General features: G+C 48.7%; 1 protein-coding gene across 1 annotated transcript in view; it reads left to right on the top strand.

Annotated features, from left to right (window-relative positions):
* CRHR1 (corticotropin releasing hormone receptor 1) overlaps positions 1–23,372 on the top strand; it is an 86,573-nt gene that overhangs the window by 38,123 nt on the left and 25,078 nt on the right. Inside the window, exons 3-4 of the mRNA XM_075059573.1 lie at positions 14,848–14,967; positions 23,286–23,371. Coding sequence (XP_074915674.1) covers positions 14,848–14,967; positions 23,286–23,371 — 206 coding nt within the window. The remainder of the gene's footprint in view (positions 1–14,847; positions 14,968–23,285; position 23,372) is intronic.

The following is a 23,372-nucleotide window of genomic DNA, read 5'->3' as shown; positions in this document are numbered from 1 at the left end:
TGAGGATGGCTAGGTAACTCGAACTAAGATACTTCGACTGAAATTGCGTATCTTAGATCGATTCCCACCCCCCCAGTGTAGACCAGCCCCTTACAGATCGTAAGCCCCACAGGGCTGGGTCCACCTCTCCTTCTCTGTGAGTTCAGGCAAAAGGAGCACTATAGGTGCTCAATAAATGCTAATAAAATAATCCCAGTTTTCTGGCCTCACCAGCTGTAGAAGCGACAAGAATCCTCTGCAAGGATCTCGGCAGACCAGGCGCTCAGGCTGGGATTTTGAGTGACAATGGGAAGTATGTGCCTAACTCCCCTAGGCTCATTTGAAAATTCCAACCTCATGTGCCAAGGTTCCACTTTAAGTAGTGTGTACTGAGCCCAGTGGAAAAATCACAGGACCCAGGGGGTTGTGAGACAAGTTGCTATCCATGCCCATCTTTCACACCTGCGCAAAGGGCCAGCACAAAGCTTATGCTCCTGGATCTTGAGTGCGATTTTTCTTGTGCCGGCTCTGAACAGGGGTGAATTTGACCCTAAATGCAGAATATTACCCCAAAAGGATATTAAAAAAATGTTAGCTGTCCCATTGTCAGTGTGTGCAGTTTCATCATGACCCGTCACCATGACCTCCGGGCATCTGATGTAAACGATGCAATCACTGAGGGGTTAGGGTTAGGGCATTAGAAACCTAGGAAATTGCTAGGTAAGGGGGAGAGATAGCTCCATGGTTTGAGCATTGGCCTTCTAAACCCAGAGCTGTGAGTTCAATCCTTGAGGGGGCCATTGGGAGATTTAGTTGAGGATTGGTACTACTTTGAGCAGGGGGTTGGATTAGATGACCTCCTGAGGTCCCTTCCAATCCTGATATTCCATGAAATTTAAAAGAAATCCAATAGGGATCAGAGTGTTTCTCCACTAGTGGGTTACAACCCAAGGGGGTGTGACAAAAAAGCATTAGACATTGTATTACAATCAGAAGCAAAGAAACACTTGCTGCCTGTGCACCCTTCTGCATCAAGGTTAACTGTTCTGTGCCAGCCTCTTGAACCGCATACCCAGCTTAGCATTGTGAGCATAAACAGAATGTCAGAGGCTTGCAAAAATTCCTGGCTTGGCATGAAGGGTTGCCAGCCTGGAAGGCTTGAATAACACCAGTCTAAAGAAAGTATGATGGGAGTGGGGCTTTAAGCCTTATTGTTAGGAATTATTCTCTCCAGGGAAGCACCCAGCAGCTGGCTTTTTACAGCAGCTGTTATGAGAGAGCTATTTGCAATGAGACGGGTCGGACATTTTGCTCAAAACGGAGCCTGGTTTCATGCTAATTCCTGGTGCAAACTGCAGCTCTGAATGTTGGGACCTCTTCAGCCCTGACCCTTTGTTAGGGAAAAATCACTACCGTTTTAAAAGCCTCTTTCCAATGAAGGGGGCGATGCTTTTCCAAGCTGCTCAGCAGCAGCCACTTGAGTGGAATTGTGTGTAGCGCTCTCCATGCCTTGTTGTGGCAATTGTGCCAAGGGTGTTCATTTGAAGTGACCCCCTTTGCGTGCAGGAAGCCACTTACGCTTTGATCCTGAGCACTGCAGAGATTCTAAAGGCAAGTCTGCCCTCTGAGAAGCCACAGAGCAGAGGGGTCGTTTGCTTATGGGCCCAGGGGGGCAGCTGCTGCCCCAAACCTTTGTTCCCCCCTTCAGACTTTTCATAGGTCTCTATGCTCCACTTTTTGACCTCCAACCAGACTTTATAGGCTATAATATAATTGCATAGCATAATTGTTCTCTATGTCAGGGAGTCTCAAACTGGGGGTTGGGACCCCTCAGGGGGTCATGAGGTTATTACGGGGGGGGGGATCATGAGCTTTCAGCCTCCACCCTAAGCCCTGCTTTGCTTCCAGCATTGATAATGGTGTTAAATATATTTTAAAAGTGTTTTTTAATTTATAAGGGGGGAGTCGCACTCAGCGGCTTGCTGTGTGAAAGGGGCCACCAGTACAAAAGTTTGAGACCCACTGCGTGTATGCTGACCCAACTGTGCCCCTGCCCGGTTTTTCTGAAATGATGTCCCTGCCACAGTCACCATTAACACATGGGCAACTGGCTGGTGTGGGGCAAAGAGGGTTGGCAGAACAAACAAGGCATTGAAGAGGGTGCTCCCCCGTGCTACAGGAGGGTGGAAAGGCAAAAATGGGAGACAAGGGGGAACAGAGACCGGACTTCCAGGCTCCAGATCAAAACATAGGCAGGTGGGAGAGTATCTACGGTCCTTACCTGGCTCCAGTCGTGGTAGGATGTGAACGCCTCACGATCTCCAATGTATGTGTCCTCGCCAAAAAATATCATTTGTATAGTTTACGGCAGAAAAATATTGTTTTGGCAGGAAACTTTCTCAGCGCAAAATGTTGGACTCGCTGTAACAATACGATGTTTAGTTCTTCTTAAAGTGTAAGATCTTCAGGGAGGGGGCGTCTCTTTGTTCTGTGTCTGAACAGCACCCAGCACAACACGGCCCTGGCCCTGGGGCTCTGAGGTGCTACTGCCTTGCGGAGGATAATAATGATACCTTTGTAGACCTGAAAGTATTTTTAAAAGGCGGGTCAGCAATATTTTCCATCAGGGGATGGACATGGAGACCTTACAAGGCTTTTCCGATGCAGGGCAGCTCCGCACAGAAAAGTTAGATTGACCCAGCTGCATTTTTCGGGGGGGGTGAAAATTCCGTATCCCTGAGCGACATGGTTAAGCCGACCTACGGCCCTGTGCAGGGCGCTGCACCGCTGTAATGCGTCAGTAGGGATCACCCAGCGGCAAAGATGATCCGCCTCCCTGAGAGGCTGTAGCTAGGTGGATGGAAGCCTTGCCACCAGCTAATTAAACATGTGCACAAACCTCTTAAGACACAAAACCCCAATTCTGTTCTTAAAAAAGGTAAATTTTATTTTTAAAAAAGGAAAGAAAATATATCCAGGAACTCAGTTATTGCTAGATTTTAGAAGAGCAATCACCAGGATTAAGCAGCAAGCATAGCTCTCTTGAGGTCCAGCTTAAAGGTTACAGGTAAAGGCAAAAGCCCTGGGGGTTGGCACAGAGGAAGCCACAAGCCATAAAGAAATAAAAGGGATAAACTCCTCCTAGACATTTCCTAATCTACTTACGTATCTGGGGTTTTAAATGAGTCATTCCTAGGTACGACACTGATGATTTTTTCATACCTGGCCCAAGTATTTCACAGCATAGCTCAGCCCCAACCACCTCTCCCCAGGAGAACAACAGACAGACAGACAAAGGGGGAGTCATGTTTCAAATTTAAAAATTCTAGCCTTCCCATTGGCTCTTTTGGCCAGGTGTCCACTCACTTCTTTTTACCTATGCATAGCAATGAGACTTTTTTTTTTAACCCTTTACAGGTAGAGCAATTAGAGAACAGCTACTAAGAGGGATTTAATAGCTACTGGCTGGCTGGGTGTCCATAAAAGGAAGCGTCCCTCTCCCACCTCCCCAACTTCATTTATCACAGCCCGAGTAAGAAGTTGAGATGACTGTGAGGACAGACCCTAAGACACACTTATGACCCAGATCTATGACATAACTAGAGCAGACCTTGAAATGATGGTGATCCAGGCATTATTAGGGTGGGGATCGTGGGAGGAGAAGGGACTGTGTTTGCCTTGTCCTCAGGCAAATACTGGAGTTTGTCAGAGGATCTGGAAGTTGCCTGCTAATTGTTTCCTCCTCTGGTTCTACCAACTGAAGTGGTTGGTGGAATATAAGCAGTTAGTGGCCTCTCCAGCTACTCCTGCTGGCCAAAGCTTCGGGAAGATCAGACCCTTAATTATTCTGGACCCACTGCTGCTGGGCCAGTTATACATGTGCTGCCAGAGCCTGCAGAAAGCCTGAAACAATGGGTCAGAGAGGTGTGAACCAACCGGAGCATCAGGTTGTTAACTCTGAAGCAGAATGGCTACAATGTAAATTTCAGCAACTTTGCTAGCTATTCCATTGCTTATCAAAACACAAAAGGAAGCAGAGAGACAATCATGTCATGGAGATCGGCACCATGCACTGAGAGCGAGCCGCCTCCTTTTGGCATCTTGTTTTAGCTTCTTAACTGGGCAGACCTTGGTTTAGCCAGGAGTTGGGGGCGGGGGGGGCTGCACCACAAGGACCGATCCAAAAACGTCGCAGACATTGGATTTGGGACCTATCAAAAATTGTCACAGAATGTGTGTCCTTTTTCCTTGAAAACTTCCTGTGTTTTGTCAGAAAAATCAAACCTCTGCAACCTACAAATTTTGGCTTAAAATTATATAAACTTGGGGGTTTACAGTTTTCAGATGAACATTTTGTGGTTTCTGATATTTTTTCCAAACACAACAAAAAGTTTTAAAGATTTTTTTTCATTTTCATGGAAAGTTCCAGTGGAAACCCCACTCATTTTCTGACTGGCGATATGCACAATTCATTCGTAGTTTGCCCTCTGGGGCTGGTGGAAGCAATTGAAGCAGAACATACTGTTTAAAGCTCTTTGGACCTTTGGATTCCAGGGACTATATTTTCATAATTGCTCAGCGCAAAAATTTCATGACTGGGGCTAGATTTCCCGAAATGCTTAGCACACGGCAGCTTTCATGCCAGGGATGGCCAGATTTTCAGAGAAACTCAGCAAATGGATTTTTTTCTAAAGAAACGTCTGTTTTGATTTGAATCCAGTAGAAATCAAACGTGTGATTTTTTTCTTTTTTTTATGTAGGTTTTGAGCATGTTTTTAAAATGTGTCATCAAAAAAACAAAAAAACGACAAAATGTTGGTTTTAAATCCAAACAAAATTTGTGTTTTGGCAAACAATTGGCACAGTTGAGCTAATATGGTTACTTTTCCGAATACTTTGCTATGGTTTGCAAGGCATTTGATTAAAAAAAAGCCCACATTTTGATCAAAAACACTGCCCCAGCCCTAGCTTAGATCCCTGAGAATGTTACCGTGAGGCAATCGCTTTCCGCGCACTCGTTTTCTCAGCCATGTACGACTCCCTTGGGGTGCTGCTGGAATTTCAATCCATAAAGGTCAAATTAACAACATCAGCATTTCTTTCCCCTTCAGTCTTGCACGTCTTTCACACAGATATAGACATACCAAGACGAGGAACTAAATTGGGATTTCAGAGACGGGTGATGTAAAATGATCAGAAGTCTGGAAAAAATTCTGTCCGAACATACTGCAACCCTTGAGCGTAGAGAGCAGATGAATAAGAACTTGGACAGACACAAACATTTGACCTCTTTAACTAGACTGGTATATTTAATGCTGTACAACCCCCTAAGATGGACACGGTTATACTGGAATAAAGTGCTTGTACTGGAATAGCTTTTTCCCTATAAGGGAACAACATGCTATGCCGGTACAAGGCCTCTTTATACCAGTGTAACTGCGTCCACATTAGGGGCTGCACTGCTCCAATTATACATCACACGTGTGGCTTACAGAGGTATAGAAAAGTTGCGTGTACACCAGACCTAAGAGAGGACATACTGGAGATACACAGAATAATGACTGGGCTGGAGAAGGTCGGTCAGACATCTTCCATTCGCCCTGTCTCAAGAACAACACCACCACTAAGCTCTTCTATAGCACTTTTCAGCAGCAGATCTCAAGGCTCTCCAGCATCTTTAATGGAATTAGCCTTACGAGCCCCCTCGGAAGCAGGGCAGGGCAGTTCTCCCCATTGTACAGATGGGGAACTGAGGCCCAGAGAGGCTAAGTGTCATGCCCAATGTTACATGGAAGTTAGGTGGAGCAGGGATTAGAACCCAGGTCTTCTAAAACTTAGGCTAATCCATGAATTATGAGACTCTATAAATGGACTCAAACAGAGAGGCACTGAGGGAAGTAATGGAGAGGGCGCTAGCTCCTGGATTAGGATGCGAAACAGGTGAACAGGGGTGAATTAACATCTCTGAGGAGCAGGCTGTGCAGCTTTCCAGACAGCTGTTGTATGTCACTATCTCCCAAGGACTGCTTTGCAGGTGAGCTGGGACATGGGATGACCGAAAAAGAAACCGAACAACTGAGTGGCCACCTTTGGGTCTAGATATGCTCAGGGTTTAACTGATCACCATATTTGGGGTCAGGAAGGACTTTTCCTCCAGGGAAGCTTGGCAGAGGCCCTGGAGGTTTTTCACCCTCCTCTGCAGCGTGGGGCACGAGTCACTTCCTGGAGGATTTTCTGCACCTCATGGTCTTTAAACCACAATTTGAGGACTTGAATAACTCAGACATAGGTTAGGGGGTTGTTATAGAAGTGGAGGGGTGAAATTCTGTGGCCTGCTTTGTGCAGGAGGTCAGACTAGATGATCGTACCGGTCCCTTCTGACCTTAAAGTCTATGAGTCTGAGTATCCATCTTTCTCCTGCGGAGGCTGCAGGGAGAGGCTCCCGCCGCAGAAGGTGGGAGCTCAGAAGGTGCCGACAGCCCATCATAGAGCTGACAGCATGGGTGGTTTTGTGGACTTGTGACCATGCTGTACGTATGCTGTAGGGGTCTTTGCTGACCCCGGCTGTATAACAGCTGTCCTCTTGGGATCTCAGAGAACTCTGTAATTCCCACAGCGCTGGGCAAAGGAACCAGCATGGCTATATGCACCATTTAACTCCCATTAAGGCTAGTTGTGGCCTTGTGCAGGCTCTTTGCACGGAGGTGAGTTTCATCCTGCAAGCGTCAAGGATGAAACCCATCAATCCTTTCTATTCTGTGCTAACCCCTGCACCGTCCTACCCGAACATCTGCACTAAGTGACAGGACTAACATCTGGCATATATGGTTCGTTCTCTCTCTCATCCTCTCCGCAGGGGCAGACTGGGGTGCGCAGTGGAGGGGGCTGTTTTGATTTTTTGCTATGTGGGGGAAATTTCAACGCTCACATTGCTGTGTCTTTATACAAGTGATGGTAAGTTGAGCAAGTGCTCCTGGCACTCGGAGCAGAAGGTGGGGAGGTTTGGGATGGTCCTTAGCTCCTGGGGAGCTCATCCCCTCATCTCAGACCAGCCCCATAGCGAGCTTGATCTCCTGCACAGATGAGCTTTCCCCCTATGACACAAGGTTATGGCATCTGCAAACACAACTCCCATTCGCTTTAGGGAGAGTTTAGCTGGGTAAGAACTGAAAACCAGTTCAGAGTTTGGGCTCACAAGGCATTGTCAGCATTTAGCTGGCTTAGACTGAGAGGCTGTGACATGCCAGAACCGTGTGTATCATATTTACATTGTATAGACACCAGCTAGTCACGTCAAAGCCACGTTTCTCCCCCGGGGTTGCAAAAAGGAAGAAGAAAGAGACATACATGGTGTAAACCTGGCATGTTGCTCGCCGCGTGCATGTGATTTCCATCTCATGGACGTGATCATCACAGAGCCCATTGTCAGTGTCGTACCGGATCTGTGAGCAACGTGAGATACAGAAGGGAGCAGCAATCATGGATCCGAGAGCTGGAACTGATTTTAAACTCACCCAGCGGCATGTGGAGAAATAACCCCTGCACTGCTAGATATTCTGGGGGGTCTTTCTCCAGTCCAGTTTGAAATAGCTCAAGTGCTGGCGTTTCCACTGCCTCCACAGGGAGTTGATCAGGAGTCTTATTTCTTGATGGCAAGCCCACATTTCCCTGAGCTCCTTGCCAGCCCACAACTCAAACTGGGGGAGAATTGTATCTGGGTTTGGACCTCTCGTCCATCACGAAGACAGGACCAAGCTCTCCAGCTCGGGGCTCGGACTTGCACCAGCTTAAGCTGTAAACTGCGCTGCCAAAGGCAGTGTGGACGTGCCTACTTCAGTTTAAATCCTACTTTTTTGTTTTGGTTTATCTTAAGTCAGTTAGGAACAGGTTTCAATTAATGAATAGGGTTTGTCAACATGGGGAGATTTACCAGCACATCTCTGACAATCTCATTAGCCTGCTGTGGTTATGCCTATGCGGATACTCTTATTCAGTGATAACAGTGCTTTTTTTCCAGTTAAGTCTGTGCTGCTTTCAAAGCGACGCATGCTAAACACAGAGGAAGGCATTCTACGCCCGAGCACAGCTGATGTGCACCAGTGTAACTCGCCAGTGCACACACACATGTGCAGAGATCCCCTCGACCTCTTATTGTCATCACAGCTGGGAAGAACATAAACAATGTCACTCTTATAAACAATTCTGCCGAGGCCAGAGCAGGTGTTTGCAGAAAGCAGCTTGCAGAATAATTCCCTCTAAAATATGGATGGGCTGGAAAAGAAAACATGGATGCGTTTCGTATCTGATCAATATAATTTCCACGCTAAGCAGTGCTCTAAACACTGGTAGCCAGGTGCAGCCAATGAGCAGCTAGTCATGAGGGACAAATGGAACAGAACCTCATAGACTTTAAGGTCAGAAGGGACCATTATGATCATCTAGTCTGACCTGCTGCACAACGCAGGCCGCAGAATCTCACCCACCCACTCCTGTAATGAACCCCTAACCTATGTCTGAGCTATTGACGTCCTCAAATCATGGTTTAAAGACCTCAAGGTGCTGAGAACCTTCCAGCAAGTGACCCATGCCCCATGCTGCAGAGGAAGGCGAAAACCCCCCAGGGCTTCTGCCAATCTTCCCTGGAGGAAAATTCCTTCCCAACCCCAAATATGGCGATCAGCTAAAGCCTGAGCATGTGGGCAAGACTCACCAGCCAGCACCCAGGAAAGAATTCTCTGTAGTAACTCACATCCCACCCCATCTAACATCCCATCACAGACCACTGGGCATACTTACCTGCTAATAATCAAAGATCAATTAATTGCCAAAATTAGGCTATCCCATTATACCATCCCCTCCATAAATTTATCAAGCTTAGTCTTGAAGCCAGATATGTCTTTTGCCCCCACTACTCCCCTAGGAAGGCTGTTCCAGAACTTCACTCCTCTAATGGTTAGAAACCTTTGTCTAATTTCAAGTCTAAACTTCCTGATAGCCAGTTTATATCCATTTGTTCTTGTGTCCACATTGGTATTGAGCTTAAATAATTCACCTAGTAACACCCATTTCTTTTTTTATGGCAGACTACCAGCTCTGCTCTATTTAAGGTTTAGACTCTAAAATCTGCACAGTTAACCTGATTTCCTTGAAATCTGGTGTGGCTTGTGTGCTTCCAGGCTAGCTTCTGGGCTGTGAATTAGATTCATATTCCATCCCACTCCGGCTGACTGGGAGTGGGTCTGGGCCCTCCAGTTCCGTGATGTCAGCTCCCACCCCACATCCTCTGCTTCAGGATCCTGTTTGCATTCAGCGGGACTTGCCTGGTGACCAGTTTCAGCCCTCGGCCACCTCCTGACGAGGGGGCAAGGCCCAGCTGCTGACAGCTATCGAAGCCCCTAACTCCCAGGATCTGGGGCTAGGTGCTGTCAGTCAGGATCCAGCCTCCCGGTCACGCCTGTGACACTTACAGGGGACGAGGAAAGGGAGGGCCCAGCCCACATTTAGGGCCTGGACAGATTCTTTTTTCCTGCGACCCTGCTGCCTCCCCCCGAGACTGCTGAGCAGGCTCATTTTGTATATCACACTCACACAACGCTGAATGTAGTGCATGTGAAGGGTGCCAGACTGATGTCCTTGTAGGCAGAGAGTGGGCACTGCCCGGGCAGGTCAAGCATCCCAGGCATACCTTGCTGCAGGGATATCCAGCTGTTCCAGCCAGGGCGCCAGTGTTTCACTGAAGCAGGGTCGAGGGGCCACAATCCCTACTTTGGGCAGATCCCCTTGAGCCCTCGGGCAACACAAAGGGGGCAAACATCACCTGCAAGTCCCCTGTTGGAGGAGGGCCCTGTGGGCATGCAGCCGACATAGCCGGTTCGCCCCCATCCCTGCAGCCCCCGGCACAGTCCAGGCTTGTGGGGGGGAGTGGCTGCTGCACCCCAGACTCCAGCTAATCCCAGAAGGCGCGTGGTCCCTATGGGATTGCTGCCAGCCGGTGGAAGTTAAAACAACCCCTAGAGCTCAGACAGTGAGTCAGGGGCACAACTGGCTGTTGGGGTCCATCTTCTCCTCTTTTCCCTGCTCCTGGGCTGCCGGGGTGTGGGGGCTGTTTGGAGGAAAGGGGCCATCCTGTGTTAGCCCCCCCCACCCCAGGTTCAGTGCTCCTTCCCTGCTTTCACTGGGCTCCTGTAGCCTGGCTGGGAAGTAGCCAATGGAGCAGCCACAGTGCCTCTTCTCCCTCTCTCGCAATGCAGCAGGCGGCCACTGAGTGAGCTGCTGAGACGCTGTTGCAGAGCTTAGAGTTGTCCCAGGGCTGCTCAGGATGGTGACCTAGAGGCAAAGGGCTCCATAGTACCTTCCAAATCCCCCCTGACCCGTCTGTCCCCACCACTGTCTGAGCTTGGACATTAACTGATCTGCCACTGGCCACAGTATTGCCTTAGCTGCTCCGCCTCAGGCCAGCTGCTGGGACGTCCCGACCCCACCCGGCCGTTGCAGTCCCAGAAAGGCAGCAGTTCTCAGCTCTCTGTGCACCAGCCACAGGCAGCTCCGTCAGCAGGATTGATTTATGGGGTTTGTTTATTGCCTGATGCCATAAATCTTTCATCTGCAGAGACAGGGGACCCAGGTGAACACTCTGTCACAGGGTCAAGGTTGGGGGAACTGGCTGCTTGGCACAACTGGGATCTGAACCACCAGACAAAGGCTCATTGAATGCTGGTCCCGGGGCAGGGTGGGAGACGAAGCAGGGGCCTATTCATCCTGAATAGTGGTGGTTGCATTAGAGGACCGTGAGAGGAAGGATGGGCCAGGGGTAGGTCACTCCTCCTGGGCTTAGCAGCCTCTGGGGGAAATCCTTGTTGTGCCACAGATTCCCTATGCAACCTTAGGTAAGTCCCTTTGTCTCTCTGCCTTGATTCCCCATCTCTGCAGTGCTCGCCCTCACAGAGGCATTGGGATGCTTAAATACAATGCAGAGCCAAAGGTGTTCAGCTATGACCGGGGGGCGGGGGGGGGGCATATAAATATGGGGAAATGTTACCTGGTAGAAAAGTGAGGGGAGGTTTACACAGGCTCCTCTCCCCAGTAGAAACAGCAGCCTCCATGGCGCGTGTACCAATGTGGCAGAGCCCGCCGGCACTCCTGCTGGTTGATAATGCTCCGTTGAGATCTGTCCAGTGTTAATTCGTTTCTTTTGGGCCCACCTTCGTTTTGTATCGTGCTAATTCTTTCATCAGACACGAGGTAGGATGTCAAATGCCTTTTGGAAATGTAAGTATATTACATCAAGACAGCTGCCTTTTTCAGCCACGCTTGGAACAGTCTCACCGAACAATAGCACGTCTGTCTGACAAGATCTAAATTCCGTGAAAACTATTATTGGCTGGTATTAATTATATTTCCATCTCCTTTCACTCTGTATTGATAGCACACCATATCCGCCATTCCATTATTATGCCCGGGGTCAATGTCAAGCTATGTAAACCTTTAGTTATTCAGGTCATTCTGTTTACCCTTTATAAATATTCTGACTTCTCATTTTTCAATGATGTAGGCAGGTGATAAGCCCCATTTTACAAATGGGGAAACTAAGGCACGTGGGATTAAATGGAATCTGCCCAAGATCACACAGCACGTCAGAATGACCACCATGATTTTTTTTTCCCAAGGAATGGGCAACTTAAGATTGCTACAGCAACATAAACGTTAGTAAAAATAAAGTTATAATTAAAAACACCTTACCACTGAAAAATATGGAATTGTTTCCAAAACTCTGAATGCTTTTACAATTTGGATGTAGAACTATTGGGAAATGATTTTTATCCTGCAATAATTTTTTGAGGAAAACATTTTTTTCAGCAATTTTTATAAAGGACTCTGTGTTTTCATCAAAAACTCATCAAACAGTCCATTTTTAGTTTTTCAGTGAAAAACAGATTTTTTTTTCACACATATTTGCATTTTATCAAAAATCCAATTTTTTGGCCAATTGTTTTTGGCCAGCTTTATTCATATGCAGTGTAGGAGAAACGTAGACACCTGAACATGAACATTAAAATGTCCATTTGCAACCAGAACTCCCTCACAATGCACTGCAGCTACCGAGATACACTTGGGTCTATTCTGCTCTCATATCAACAAAAGTATGGAGTAACTCCATTCAAGTCCTATGTAGAGTTGGTGTAACTGAGCTCAGATTCAAGTGCACAGTATTTGAGATGTGAAGTTACTGAAAGCCAGTTAGAAAAGAATGAAATCACTCATTTCAGCCCAGAAACTGCTGCTGTATCTTCAATAACTATAAGTGCTTTGCACTAAACCAGACAAACACCTTTCAAGGTCTGTTGCACACACCTCTTCAAACTGCAGAATGTTAATTATTGAATTATGTTGACATGACACAGAGAAATCGGTTTTGTATCTAATCCTCAGATGTAACAAAGACATATTTTGCTGCAGAACATCCTGTACTATGTTAAAAATATATATAAATAACTCTGCAATCTGGCCTCAATAAAGCCTGAATTAACACACTGTTCTTTCATTAGCCGTATTAGCCATGGCCCGGATAGAGCTGATTTCCTGTACAGTACCACAGTTTACTGAGTGCTAAACCCACACCAAGAAAAGGAGATCAGAGTTAAAGCCACTATTAAAATTTGATGTTGGATTATTCCGCCTGCAATGCACCGAAAATCTTTTCACGCAGAAAGTGTTCCGCACATAGCACTACGAATGCAGACTTATTTTCAACCCTGAAAGCAACATGCTTAATTCCAGGTGCCACAAATAGACTCTAGCTGATGAACATGTGCCCAAAACATCGTGAGCCAAATCATGCCTCTTTCGCTGCCCCAAAGGCAGCATGAAGCACAAACTCCCTCTGGGTTCTTCCAGAGGACCCAGTGCTTGAAAACTGAATAGGAACCAACCGAAGGACCGCTGGAGGGGAGGGGAGCCTGCAAAGGAGTAATGGGGAAGAGGGACAGGTGCCACAGAAGGAAGAGCTGTTGCTTTTTCTCAGTACGTGCTCTGCGCTGGTGGACTGGGTTGTGAAACAACTACTGGCATCAAATGAGTTAATAAAACTATATGTTATACCCTGTTAACCATGCAGCTGCCAACTTGCCCTGCTGAAACTTGCATTCTCAATTACCTGGAATAAAGTATTATTGCAACCTGGGGGGAAGGAGAGAAGGAAAGGGGAGGTTTCACCCTGCAAACATGGTGACCCCTCAACAGACAGGGCTCTCTGTGCCACAGGAAACCCCCTGCTACCTTGTTATTCTCTCAGTGTATACGTGATTTTTTTGCTGTTTCTATAGACGTGGAGGCTGAAGGCCACCGTGACTGCATTTCCTTCCACCAGGGCTCAGCGCTCTACTCGAAAGACCCCATGTCAAGCTCCTTGGCCCATTCAGTCCTTCCTTGGCCAGCAGATGTGGGTTTTTATAACAGGTGCTGCAACTAGGGCTGGTTGGAAAATGTTCATTACAATTTGTTTTTTAACAGAAAATTGGCTTTTCAGCTAAACAAAATTTGTGTGAAAAGTTTCTTCCGCCTTTGAAAATTTTGTGAGGTTTTTTTTTTTTTGTCAGAAACCCAACATTTAGCTAAGATGTTGTGGTGCCTCATGGGAGCTATAGTTCCTTCTCCTTCATGAGCCAGGGTCCATGGTCAGACTACATCTCCCATGATGCACCACATCCAGGGACTCCCAAGATACAACTGCCTCCTCTCACTATGAGGGGACACCATGTTGCATCATGGAAAATGTAGTCTGACCAAGGAGCCTGCCTTAGAGAGGAGAATGGGAGCGTGAGACAAGTGAACTACAACTCCCATGAGGCAATTGCAGCAGAATTTCCTAATTGAAATGTTTTGGTATTCAGGCACACGCACACACACACACCATTTCCAACCAGCTGTAAACATAACCAAACAACTCATTATACATAAAGCAGCAGGAAACTCTCATTTATTGTCACAACTTTTGGTTCCCTCTCACCAGGGATGGAGCTGAACTACCCAATTGAGACTGAAAGTCTCTGCTGCCTCCCTCCAATTCCAAATCCACCCAGGCCCCTTGATTATAATCCACTTTGCATTGGAGTCTGAAACGCAGGTATCCCCAGACAGACTCCAACCCAGGGTAGAGAAAGCATTTCCCCAGTCACACCTATGTTCAAGCTAGTCCAGTTCCTGGGCTTGCCTTCACTAGGGAAAGAGGTGTGTTTCTGCAATGAGATAAGCTGTTGCACATTAGCTGTTTTGCTGTAAAACCCGAGTGGAAACCATGATGTAGCAGTAGTTGCTGGTTGAGATAAAGGATGGAGGGGGAGGGTTTAAGGCAGGTGCTTCCACACTGCAGTACATGTACCACTGATGGTACATGAGCTTAATGTTCCGTCCGTTGCTTCACAACAAGTTTTTAAGAAGGTGGTTCATAAACTGGTTCAGTTTAGGAGCCAGTGGTGTAGGGTTTCACCATAGCCAGCTACAGCAAGGTAACCCTTCCCCATGCCTGGTCTCCACTAGGAGCTTGCAACGCTGTGGCTATTTCAAGTTCGCTATCTCGTAAGAGAGACCTCTTTTTTATTTAGTGAAGAAACAGGCTCTGACAGTGGCCAGCAATGATGGCTTCAGAGCAAGAAAGCTTCCAGTGTGTTAGGGAATAATGGGATAGAGCAAGCAGCTGGGAATGGGAATGGGATACAGTGAGAAGCCAGCAACAAATCTAGCCCACCATGCCCCCAGCTGTGCAGGGTTCAGTCCCTTTGCTCTGTTGCCCAAGGGGTGCTGCGGGGTCGGGGGGAGCTCCATGCAGGTAACTTTGGGATCTCTGGTAACCCTCTCCCCTGTCTCTCCCAGGTCTCCAGTGCAATGCCTCCATAGACCTGATCGGTACATGCTGGCCCCGGAGTGCTGTGGGGCAGGTGGTGGCTCGCCCTTGCCCCGAATACTTCTACGGAGTCCGATACAACACCACAAGTAAGGCACGTGGGTCTGATGGGGAGAGAATGGGAAGGGGGCAGCAGCACCAGTGTTACTGACCCCCCAGAGATAAGTGTGGCATCAGATGCACACACACAGGGCTATGACAGGGCAATGCGGCAAAAGGAAAACCCCATTGATGGCTACCAAAGAGCCTCTGCTTATTTTGTTGTTGACATGGGCACCTGCCCAGCACACGTGTGGTGTTCAGATATCATGGGGGCGGGAAATAAGCACCGTAGGTCCATATCAATGTGCTTGAGAGAAAGAATACTAGGTTATTATCTAAAATGTCCGGATCAGCCTCAGGAGTAAATATGTGGGTAGAAAGCGGGTCTGTGCCTCTGTTTTTAGGAACTGTCTCATCCTTCCACAGAGAAAAGGAAAGTGCAAATTTCCAAGCGCCCTCGGACATAAGGGCCCTGAAGGGAATTGTTTTCTGTTTATTCTTGTTCACGGCATTTTAACGAACATCGCTTGCAATGGCTGATGAAGTTTTGCTGAGAGCCAGAGGTTGGGGAAGAAGGGGTGGGAGAAACCTCGAGTCTGATTAATGGCTAAGGCACGGAGAAGGGTATCTTTTTTCCCCTCAAAAGTGGTGATAATTATCAACCAAAAAAAAATCCATCAGAAACATGAATTATCCCCGGCTCTCCCAGGGAACAGGATAATGGGTTTATATTTCATTACTGTTCTTAAGCTGCTGTTTATCATGATTGTCCACACGGCGTTATATTTAATGACTTAATGATGAGACTACCTTTGTGATGTCAGCTTGTTGTCATGGGGACTTTCCGGCAATGCTTCTTTGCAAGGCCGCGTGGATTTGTTTGTTTGATCTCTGGGGCGACTTCATTGTTGGGAAGGTAGCTTTGCTCAGCAAAATTGAGCAGGTTTATTTTCCTCCTGCCTGGCTCTGCTTTGATGTCTTCATTGTTTGGCAAAGCATTTTACAGTGACTCGCTGGTGGCTTTGCAACCCGGCACCGCTCGCCAGCGTCTTCAGTTTATTAGGAGGGGAGATGGGCTCACGGACAGAGATGTAAGGGATGCTGGTCACATTTTCCTATCGCTTTCATGCCCTTTGGCCTCCCATTTCCCTACAATTTCATGGCTAAATTTATAGTAGGTGAGGCTAAGCCTAGGTGAGGTCATTTCAGAGCTATTTATTTATCAGAGGTTCCTATTATCTTAGCATCAGAGCCGCATACAATCTTCATCCTCACAACATCCCCATGAGGTCGGGCAGTGCTCATATACCCATTTTACAGATGAAAAAGAGAGGCCTCAAAGGTATTGAGATTCGTAGTTAACAATGGGAACCTGGGTCTACCCAAGTCTGGGGCTGGCGCCTTGACTAGTGCACCAGCCTTCCACATACCTGGCATTGGGAAATTTCTTCCACGCGCTGAGCCTCTTGGGCCTGCGGAGCAGGGATGGGAATCTTCCACAAGGTGTGCAACTTCTGTTCAGGTGAGGAGGCCACGGGATCTCCCAGCGCTGCCACCTCTTCTGTGATGCCTTTGCAAAAGAAAGCAGCCAAGTGAGATGCGCATATTCAAAAAGTGATCTCCTGTCTGCCATGAGTCTGGTTAGCATGTTGTGTGGCAGCCTGTGTTAGCCCCCAGTCCAGCAAACACTGGATCATATGATCCCCACGGACATAGATTCTAAGGCAAAAAGGGACCAGGCCAATCAACCAGTCTGACCTCCTATATAACACAAGCCAGGGAACTGCCCCCAAAATAATTCCTAGAGCAGATCTGACCTCGCTGGCACTCCTTGCCTTGGCCAGGGCTGCCAGGTCAGACCCACAGAATGTGACTAGGACTTGTGGGAAATATTCTGGCTAAACTATTTTTCGACAGAGAGTCGGGTGTTTGGCTGACTGTCGCCCTTTCACCACAAGGAAGCGCTTTCCACGGAAAATCTCCAAATCTCATCGCAAACGCTTTTGGCTGAACATGGAAGCGTGTCAGCCTGTGGAACATTTTCTTATCTTTGATTTTTGGAGGAAAAGTCCACATTTTCCATGGAAATTGGGGGGAAGAGCCCATTTCGTCACCAGCTCTAAGTGTGAGCTCTTAGAGAACGCCTAAATGCCTTTTGAAAAATTAAACTTGGGCTCCTAAATCAGTTAGGCCTTGCAATGGGGCTAAGCGCTTGTCCACACAGTCTGCAGCAGCGAGCCTCCCAGCCCAGATAGACAGACTTGGGCTTTCACTGAAAATAGCCATGTAAACATAGAATATCAGGGTTGGAAGAGACCTCAGGAGGTATCTAGTCCAACCCCCTGCTCAAAGCAAGACCAATCCCCAGACAGATTTTTGCCCCAGGTCCCTGAATGGCCTCCTGAAGTACTGAATTCACAACTCTGGGTTTAGTAGGCCAAGGCTTAAAAACCACTGAGCTATCCTGGAGCTTGGGCTCTGAAGCCTAGAGAGGGGGTGGGCTTCAGACCCTGGATGAGGCAGCTACTGGCCACTTTTATAACACTGGCACAACCCCCACCAGGCCCAGCCTGGGAGGCTCGCTGCCGTGAGCTGTGTAGATTTATCCTACAAGACTTGCCCCAGGTGACACAAGATGTCGGTGGTAGAGGAGGGGATGGAGTCCAGGACTCCCAAGTCATAAGCTATTCCCTTAACCACTGGCCCATCCTTCCTTCAGAGGGAATCACTGTGGTTTTATTCAAACGGAAGCTTCCCCCGGAGTTCCTTTCTTCACTGAAGCAATACTGCCCTCGCCTCAGCATTGTGTGTTGGATGTTTATCATTAGCTATAGCGGCTAGCAGCTTTCATCATGGACCACCATCCCATTGTGCCAGGCGCAGTACAAACAGAACAAAACGACAGCTCCTGCCCTAAAGAGCTCCCAACGTGAGCAGCCCTTTGACTGGCCTTGTTGAAGCTGACAGCAGGACCCGTGACCCAGGCATCTTCCAGTTCCTCAATTGGTACAATCAGGATGAAGAGGAATCTGACAGCTGGTGCTTACATTCACATACTCGCTTCCGCTCTCTCCCACTCAGCGGCCTTCCCACACAATAGCTCCTCCACCGTTTTGTCCTTCGCCACATCCTGGCACCTGGCACTCTCAGAATTAATGTGCCCATCTGCCAGCGCTTTGTACTCACAGCTATTGACCCGGTTCGGTTAGTGGGCATCTGGAGACCTGAGTGCCACTGCCCGCTGTGTGACTTTGGCCAAGTCACTTTGCCTTGAATCCTTTTAAGGGCCTGTGAATTGGGTGTGGGTGAGTGTGTATGCACGTGTGTATATGTGTGTGTGTGCATGTGCACACCACTGCAATCTACCGGGTAGAATCAGAGCTACTCAACTGTGTGTCTTAGGCCCAGCGCTGCTACTAGCAAATGAAGATTCTCCTACAGCTCAGTGTTGGGGGACCTGGGTGTTGAAAGCGGGACAGGCTGAATCCCTAGCCCCGCTCCTACTACTAAGCTCTGAGTAGCCATCTTGTGCAGTGTAATGATAACCAGGAAGCTCAAGGTGGCTCCAAATTTGCAGTGTTGTTTGAGACCCCCTGACCCACCCGGCCCCACTTTTTGTTTGTTTAGCTGTTTTGTGGGACTTTTAGAATTCACAATATGGTGCAGACACCATCCAAGCGTCCCACAAACCTTCACCTCTCCTAGTCTGACCTGCATAGCACAGGTCTGTACATTTCACCGATTATCCCGTATTGAGCGCAATGACTTTGGTTAAACTCGAGCATTTAAGTCCTCCTGAGACTAAACAGCTGTGTGCCGCAGGCAGAGACCATGCCCGAGGCCCCTGCATTGGCAGGGAATTGATTAGGTGCCAATCTGTGCTCCCTTGGAAATTCTTTACCGACCCCCCTCTGGGGATCAGTATGACCGTGAGCTTGTGAGCAAGACGTACCAGCCAGGCACATAGGAAAGAGTCCTCTGTACCTCGCGCCAATCTACTTCAGTGTTGGCCATGTCCTGAGTCCAATCCAGTTTCCTGGGTTCTCTCCAGATTTTGCATCCAGTTTGGATTCCTTGTGGAGCACAGGTTGGGTGACCAGACAGCAAGTGTGAAAAACGGGACGGGGGTGAGGGGTAATAGGTGCCTATATAAGAAAAAGCTCCAAATGTCAGGACTGTCCCTATAAAATCAGGATATCTGGTCACCCTAAAGGCTTTAGGAGCTGAGAGGCTGTTTTAGGTGTAGACTGGTCCCAGTCTTGCAAAATGTAGCATTCACTATTAACCCAGTGGGCTGTGAAACATGCAGTAACATTGCCCTGGCTTCTGACCATTATCCCAGTGCAGCACCACTCGCGTGCACACGCACACAGCTGGAAAGTGCCTCCCCCCTAGCTTGCAGTACTCCCTGCTATTCCAGTCCTGGGATCCCCATGCAATTCTGCCAATACATCTCTCATCCACGGTACCTGGTTATTACTGGCCTAGACTCAGGGCCGGCTCCAAGTTTTTTGCCGCTCTAAGCAAAAAAAATTTTCCACGCCCCCCCGGCCTCACCCCAACTTCACCCCTTCCCCGCCCCATTCCAACCCCTTCCCCAAATCCCCGGACCCACCTCCTCCCTCGGGTGCACTGCATTTCCCCTCCTACCCCTCCCTCCCAGGCAAGCCTGGGAGGGAGGGGGGAGAAGCGGAGCGGCGGTGCACTCAAGGGAGGAGGCGGAGATGAGTTGGGGGGGAGTGGTTCCTCTGCCCCCCCACAGTTACTCCCTGCAGCCCTCCCTGTGCCCCCCACCGCCTCAGCTCACCTCCACTCTGCCTGCTCCCCTGGGCGCGCCATCGCCGCTCCGCTTCTCCTCCCCCTCTCCCAGGCTTGCTGCAAAACAGCTGATCCACATGGTAAGCCTGGGAGGGAGGCGGGAGAAGCGGAGCGGCAGCACACTTGGAGGAGCAGGCAGCAGTGGGTGGAGGTGAGCTGGGGGGGAAGCGGTTTCTCTGCCCCCCTCAGGGTTACTTCCTGCGGCCTTCCCCGCATCCCCCACCACTGCAGCTCACCTCTGCTCAGGGCTGGCTCCCAGCTTTTTGCACCCCAAGGAAAAAAAAAAAGGAGCCGGAGCGTCGCCCCTTGGAAAGTGCCGCCCCAAGCACATGCTTGGAGTGCTGGGGCCTAGAGTTGGCCCTGCCTAGACCTCTGCTGGACTGACTGCAACTCCTGTGTTGAATTTTGCAGTGAACAAACCAGCTCCACCGTTGTTCATTAGCACTGGCAGCCTTTGTGGAGAAACGTTGCCGTCGGGGCTGTCAAATAATTGCAGTTAGAGGCACGCGATTAACACGAAACAGATTAACTAGATTTTAAAAAACAGTCGTGGTTCATGGCAGTTGTAATCGCACTGCTAAACAATAATAGGCCCCCAATTTACATGTATTACAGATGCTTTGGGATGCTTTTCGACATTTTCAAAGATGTTGATTTCAGTTACAACCCAGGATACAAAGTGTACAGTGCTCGCTTTATGTCATTATTTTAGGTTACAAATGTTTGCACTATCAAAAGATAAACCAAAGAAATAGTATTTTTCAGTTCACCTCATACAAGTACCGTAGTGCAATCTCTTTATCGTGAAAGTGCAACTAACAAACGTAGATTTTGGGGGGGGGCTACATACCTGCACTCAAAAACAAAACCATATAAAACTTTCGAGCCTACACTTGTCCTGCTTCTTGTTCAGCCAATCGCTAAGGCAAACAAGCTTCTTATTTGCGATGTCACCTAAAAGCGAGAACAGGCATTCGCACGGCACTCTTGTCGACGACGCTACAAGGTCTTTCCGTGCCAGATGCGCTAAACATCCGTGTTTAGCTTCGACATTTGTAAGTTGCACTTTCACTTCCAGTGTAGTTGCAAATGTAGAGAAACATCCGCAAATACTTAGAATACGTTTCAATGAGTATTGTTAGTGTTAAACGGCGCAATGAAATCTGCGATTAAGCACGGTTCTTTCTGTTTAATCTTGTGGTGAATGACGAATATATTTTTGAATCGTTTGACAGCCCTAGTGGCCAGGGCTGGCTCCAGGCACCAGCAAAGGAAGCAGGTGCTTGGGGCGGCCAATGAAAAGGGGCGGCACGTCCAGGGTCTTCGGCAGCAATTCAGCAGCGGGTCCCTCGGTCCCTCTCAGAGCGAAGGACCCGCCGCTGAGTTGCCACTGAAGAATTAAGCGGCACGGCTGAGCTGCCGCCGAAGTGCCACTGATCAGGGCTTCACTTTTTTTTTTCCGCTGCTTGGGGCAGCAGAAAAGCTGGAGCCAGCCCTGCTAGTGGCCATATATTGACCGGAGGGGCAACAAGAGTGGTGAGTGCAATAAATTAACCTCGGGCTTGGGTTTGGGATCAGCGCTGCCTGTCGCAGCTCTGTGGCATTTGAGGGCATAAATTGATCCGAAGGGAGATGGTGTGCAGGAAGATGCTGTGAAATCATTGCACCATCAATAACTCTGGGTGGGGGGTTGTTTGTTTGTTTTATTTAACAAACAATCTAAGGGCTGTCTGTGTCCCTGTGAATTCTCCACGGCTGGCACTGTAATGTGTCGTCTCTGATTCACATTCACAGATCTCTCATCACTAATCTAGCCCTCCCATTTGATGGTGTGTGTGAAGTGTGCATCAGAAACAAATGGTGCGTGATCACATCTAGCGGCCACAGGCCTCCAGAGGGGGATGAAAGGACAGGTTTCTCTGTCCAAGCCATTTAGCTATGGGCACATGGATACCATGCTCATCACTGGGCTATCTGAGTGCCTCACTGCTGAGGGGCGGGGGGTACATACGGTACCAAAGTGTTGTGTGCATTCACACCAAATGACAAAGGGTTTGTGGCTCCATCCCACCGCAAAGCCAGCACTACGGAGGTGGAGAGTGGCCGGCAGGAGGAAGCTAACCACATCCCGGCGTGGGAAAGGTATTGGCTTCGTGTTTCATTCAAGAGAGGGTGCCCCCTGCTGCGGCGCTCGGGTATTGGGGCCAGCACTGTCACTGAGGGGAGATCACCCCCCACTGCTCTACCCGCTCCACTGCCTGCAGCCCAGCGCCTCCTGGCGCCGCACTGAGGTTATCGCTGGCACCAAGGGGCTGAGACAAAAACCAGACGTGAGGTTTTGTCTGGTATCCCACATGGAGGACGCCATTGGCAAGAGCACGCTGCTCCGCCTCCACTGGCGGGTCTTTGCGCACACGCGTGTGAGGTCATGCTGGGCGGCGTGGTGCACTCTTTGAAATGGTGTCCTCCGTGCAGCATGACCTCACCTGCACCATGCTCGCGAGGTCATGCCAGCGGGGTCGGGGTCACGCAGGTGGGGGCAAGTCGCGCCACTCCTGGATGTACCAACCTGTCCGGTGTTCTGGGCTCTGAAACCCAGGCTTCAGGCCTGTCCGGAGCAGGTAGCTCTCCAACACGGGGGAAAGCAGAACAAGAGACTGGGCCCCAGTGTGGTTGGTGATGAAGCAGCTGAGTGGGGGGCAAGGGGAGCTGCTGGCAATGTCCTGGTGAGAGGTGGCAAGAAGAAAAAGACGTCTCTGGTGAGGAGAAAACTGAAGCTTGGGGTATTTCTTTATTCTAGTTCTTTGCTTATTGGTGACAAATGTCTGCCGTGAACAAGGGGTTATTGAAGGTAAAGTCTGATTCAGACTGGTTTATACAGCCAAAGGGGAAACTGAGGCACAGTTTGGAACTTGGTCCTATGACAGGTCCCTTCCGGCCTTGTAATCTCTGAATCTGATTTCTCTGATAGGGCACAAAGGCTTGTTTGCTAATAATAGACCCGCAATGTCCCCCTCGCTCTGTCATTCCGCTGGTGCTAACGCTAATAGGATACTGCTCTGGGCTTGCCGCGGGAGCTGCCTTCTCAGCTCATGGTGCTTAGAGTCACCCCTGTGAAAATGAAATTTGCCGATATGATAAGGAAGTTCCTATTGCAGGGAATAAGGTGCCAGCTTCACATTATGACTGAGAAAGTGTTGAAACAGAAAGGGAATGATCATCCGGGCGAACAGCTGGTACGAAGGGAAAATTACCACCAGCCCTTTCCTCTAGATTTGCTTTTCTTTCTTTCTTTCTTGGCTCCCGCTTTCATCTTTGTTTGCAAAGAAAGTTTTTGAAAGAACAAACGTGGCAAACGGGTTCCCATGTTGAAATAATAATAATCAAGTCAATGAGTCAGTATTACAGAAAAAAGATCCAGTTGGCCCGGTGCCATGGCAACCTGCAAATCTCGCCATAGCAACTTGCAAATCTCTGTTTTGAAAAGGTTTGTGCCCAGCACCCTGCATCCTATGCTATTCACTGTGCTTGTGTCTCTTTCTTCCAGACAACGGGTACAGAGAATGCCTCGTGAACGGGAGCTGGGCAGTGCGCGTCAATTATTCCCAGTGCCAGGAGATTCTCAATGAGGAGG

This window comes from Chelonoidis abingdonii, chromosome 21, assembly GCF_003597395.2.
Source record: "Chelonoidis abingdonii isolate Lonesome George chromosome 21, CheloAbing_2.0, whole genome shotgun sequence".
NCBI lineage: Eukaryota > Metazoa > Chordata > Testudines > Testudinidae > Chelonoidis > Chelonoidis abingdonii.
The sequence above is the reverse complement of the archived record's forward strand: the minus strand, read 5'-3'. Positions and strand labels throughout refer to the sequence as shown.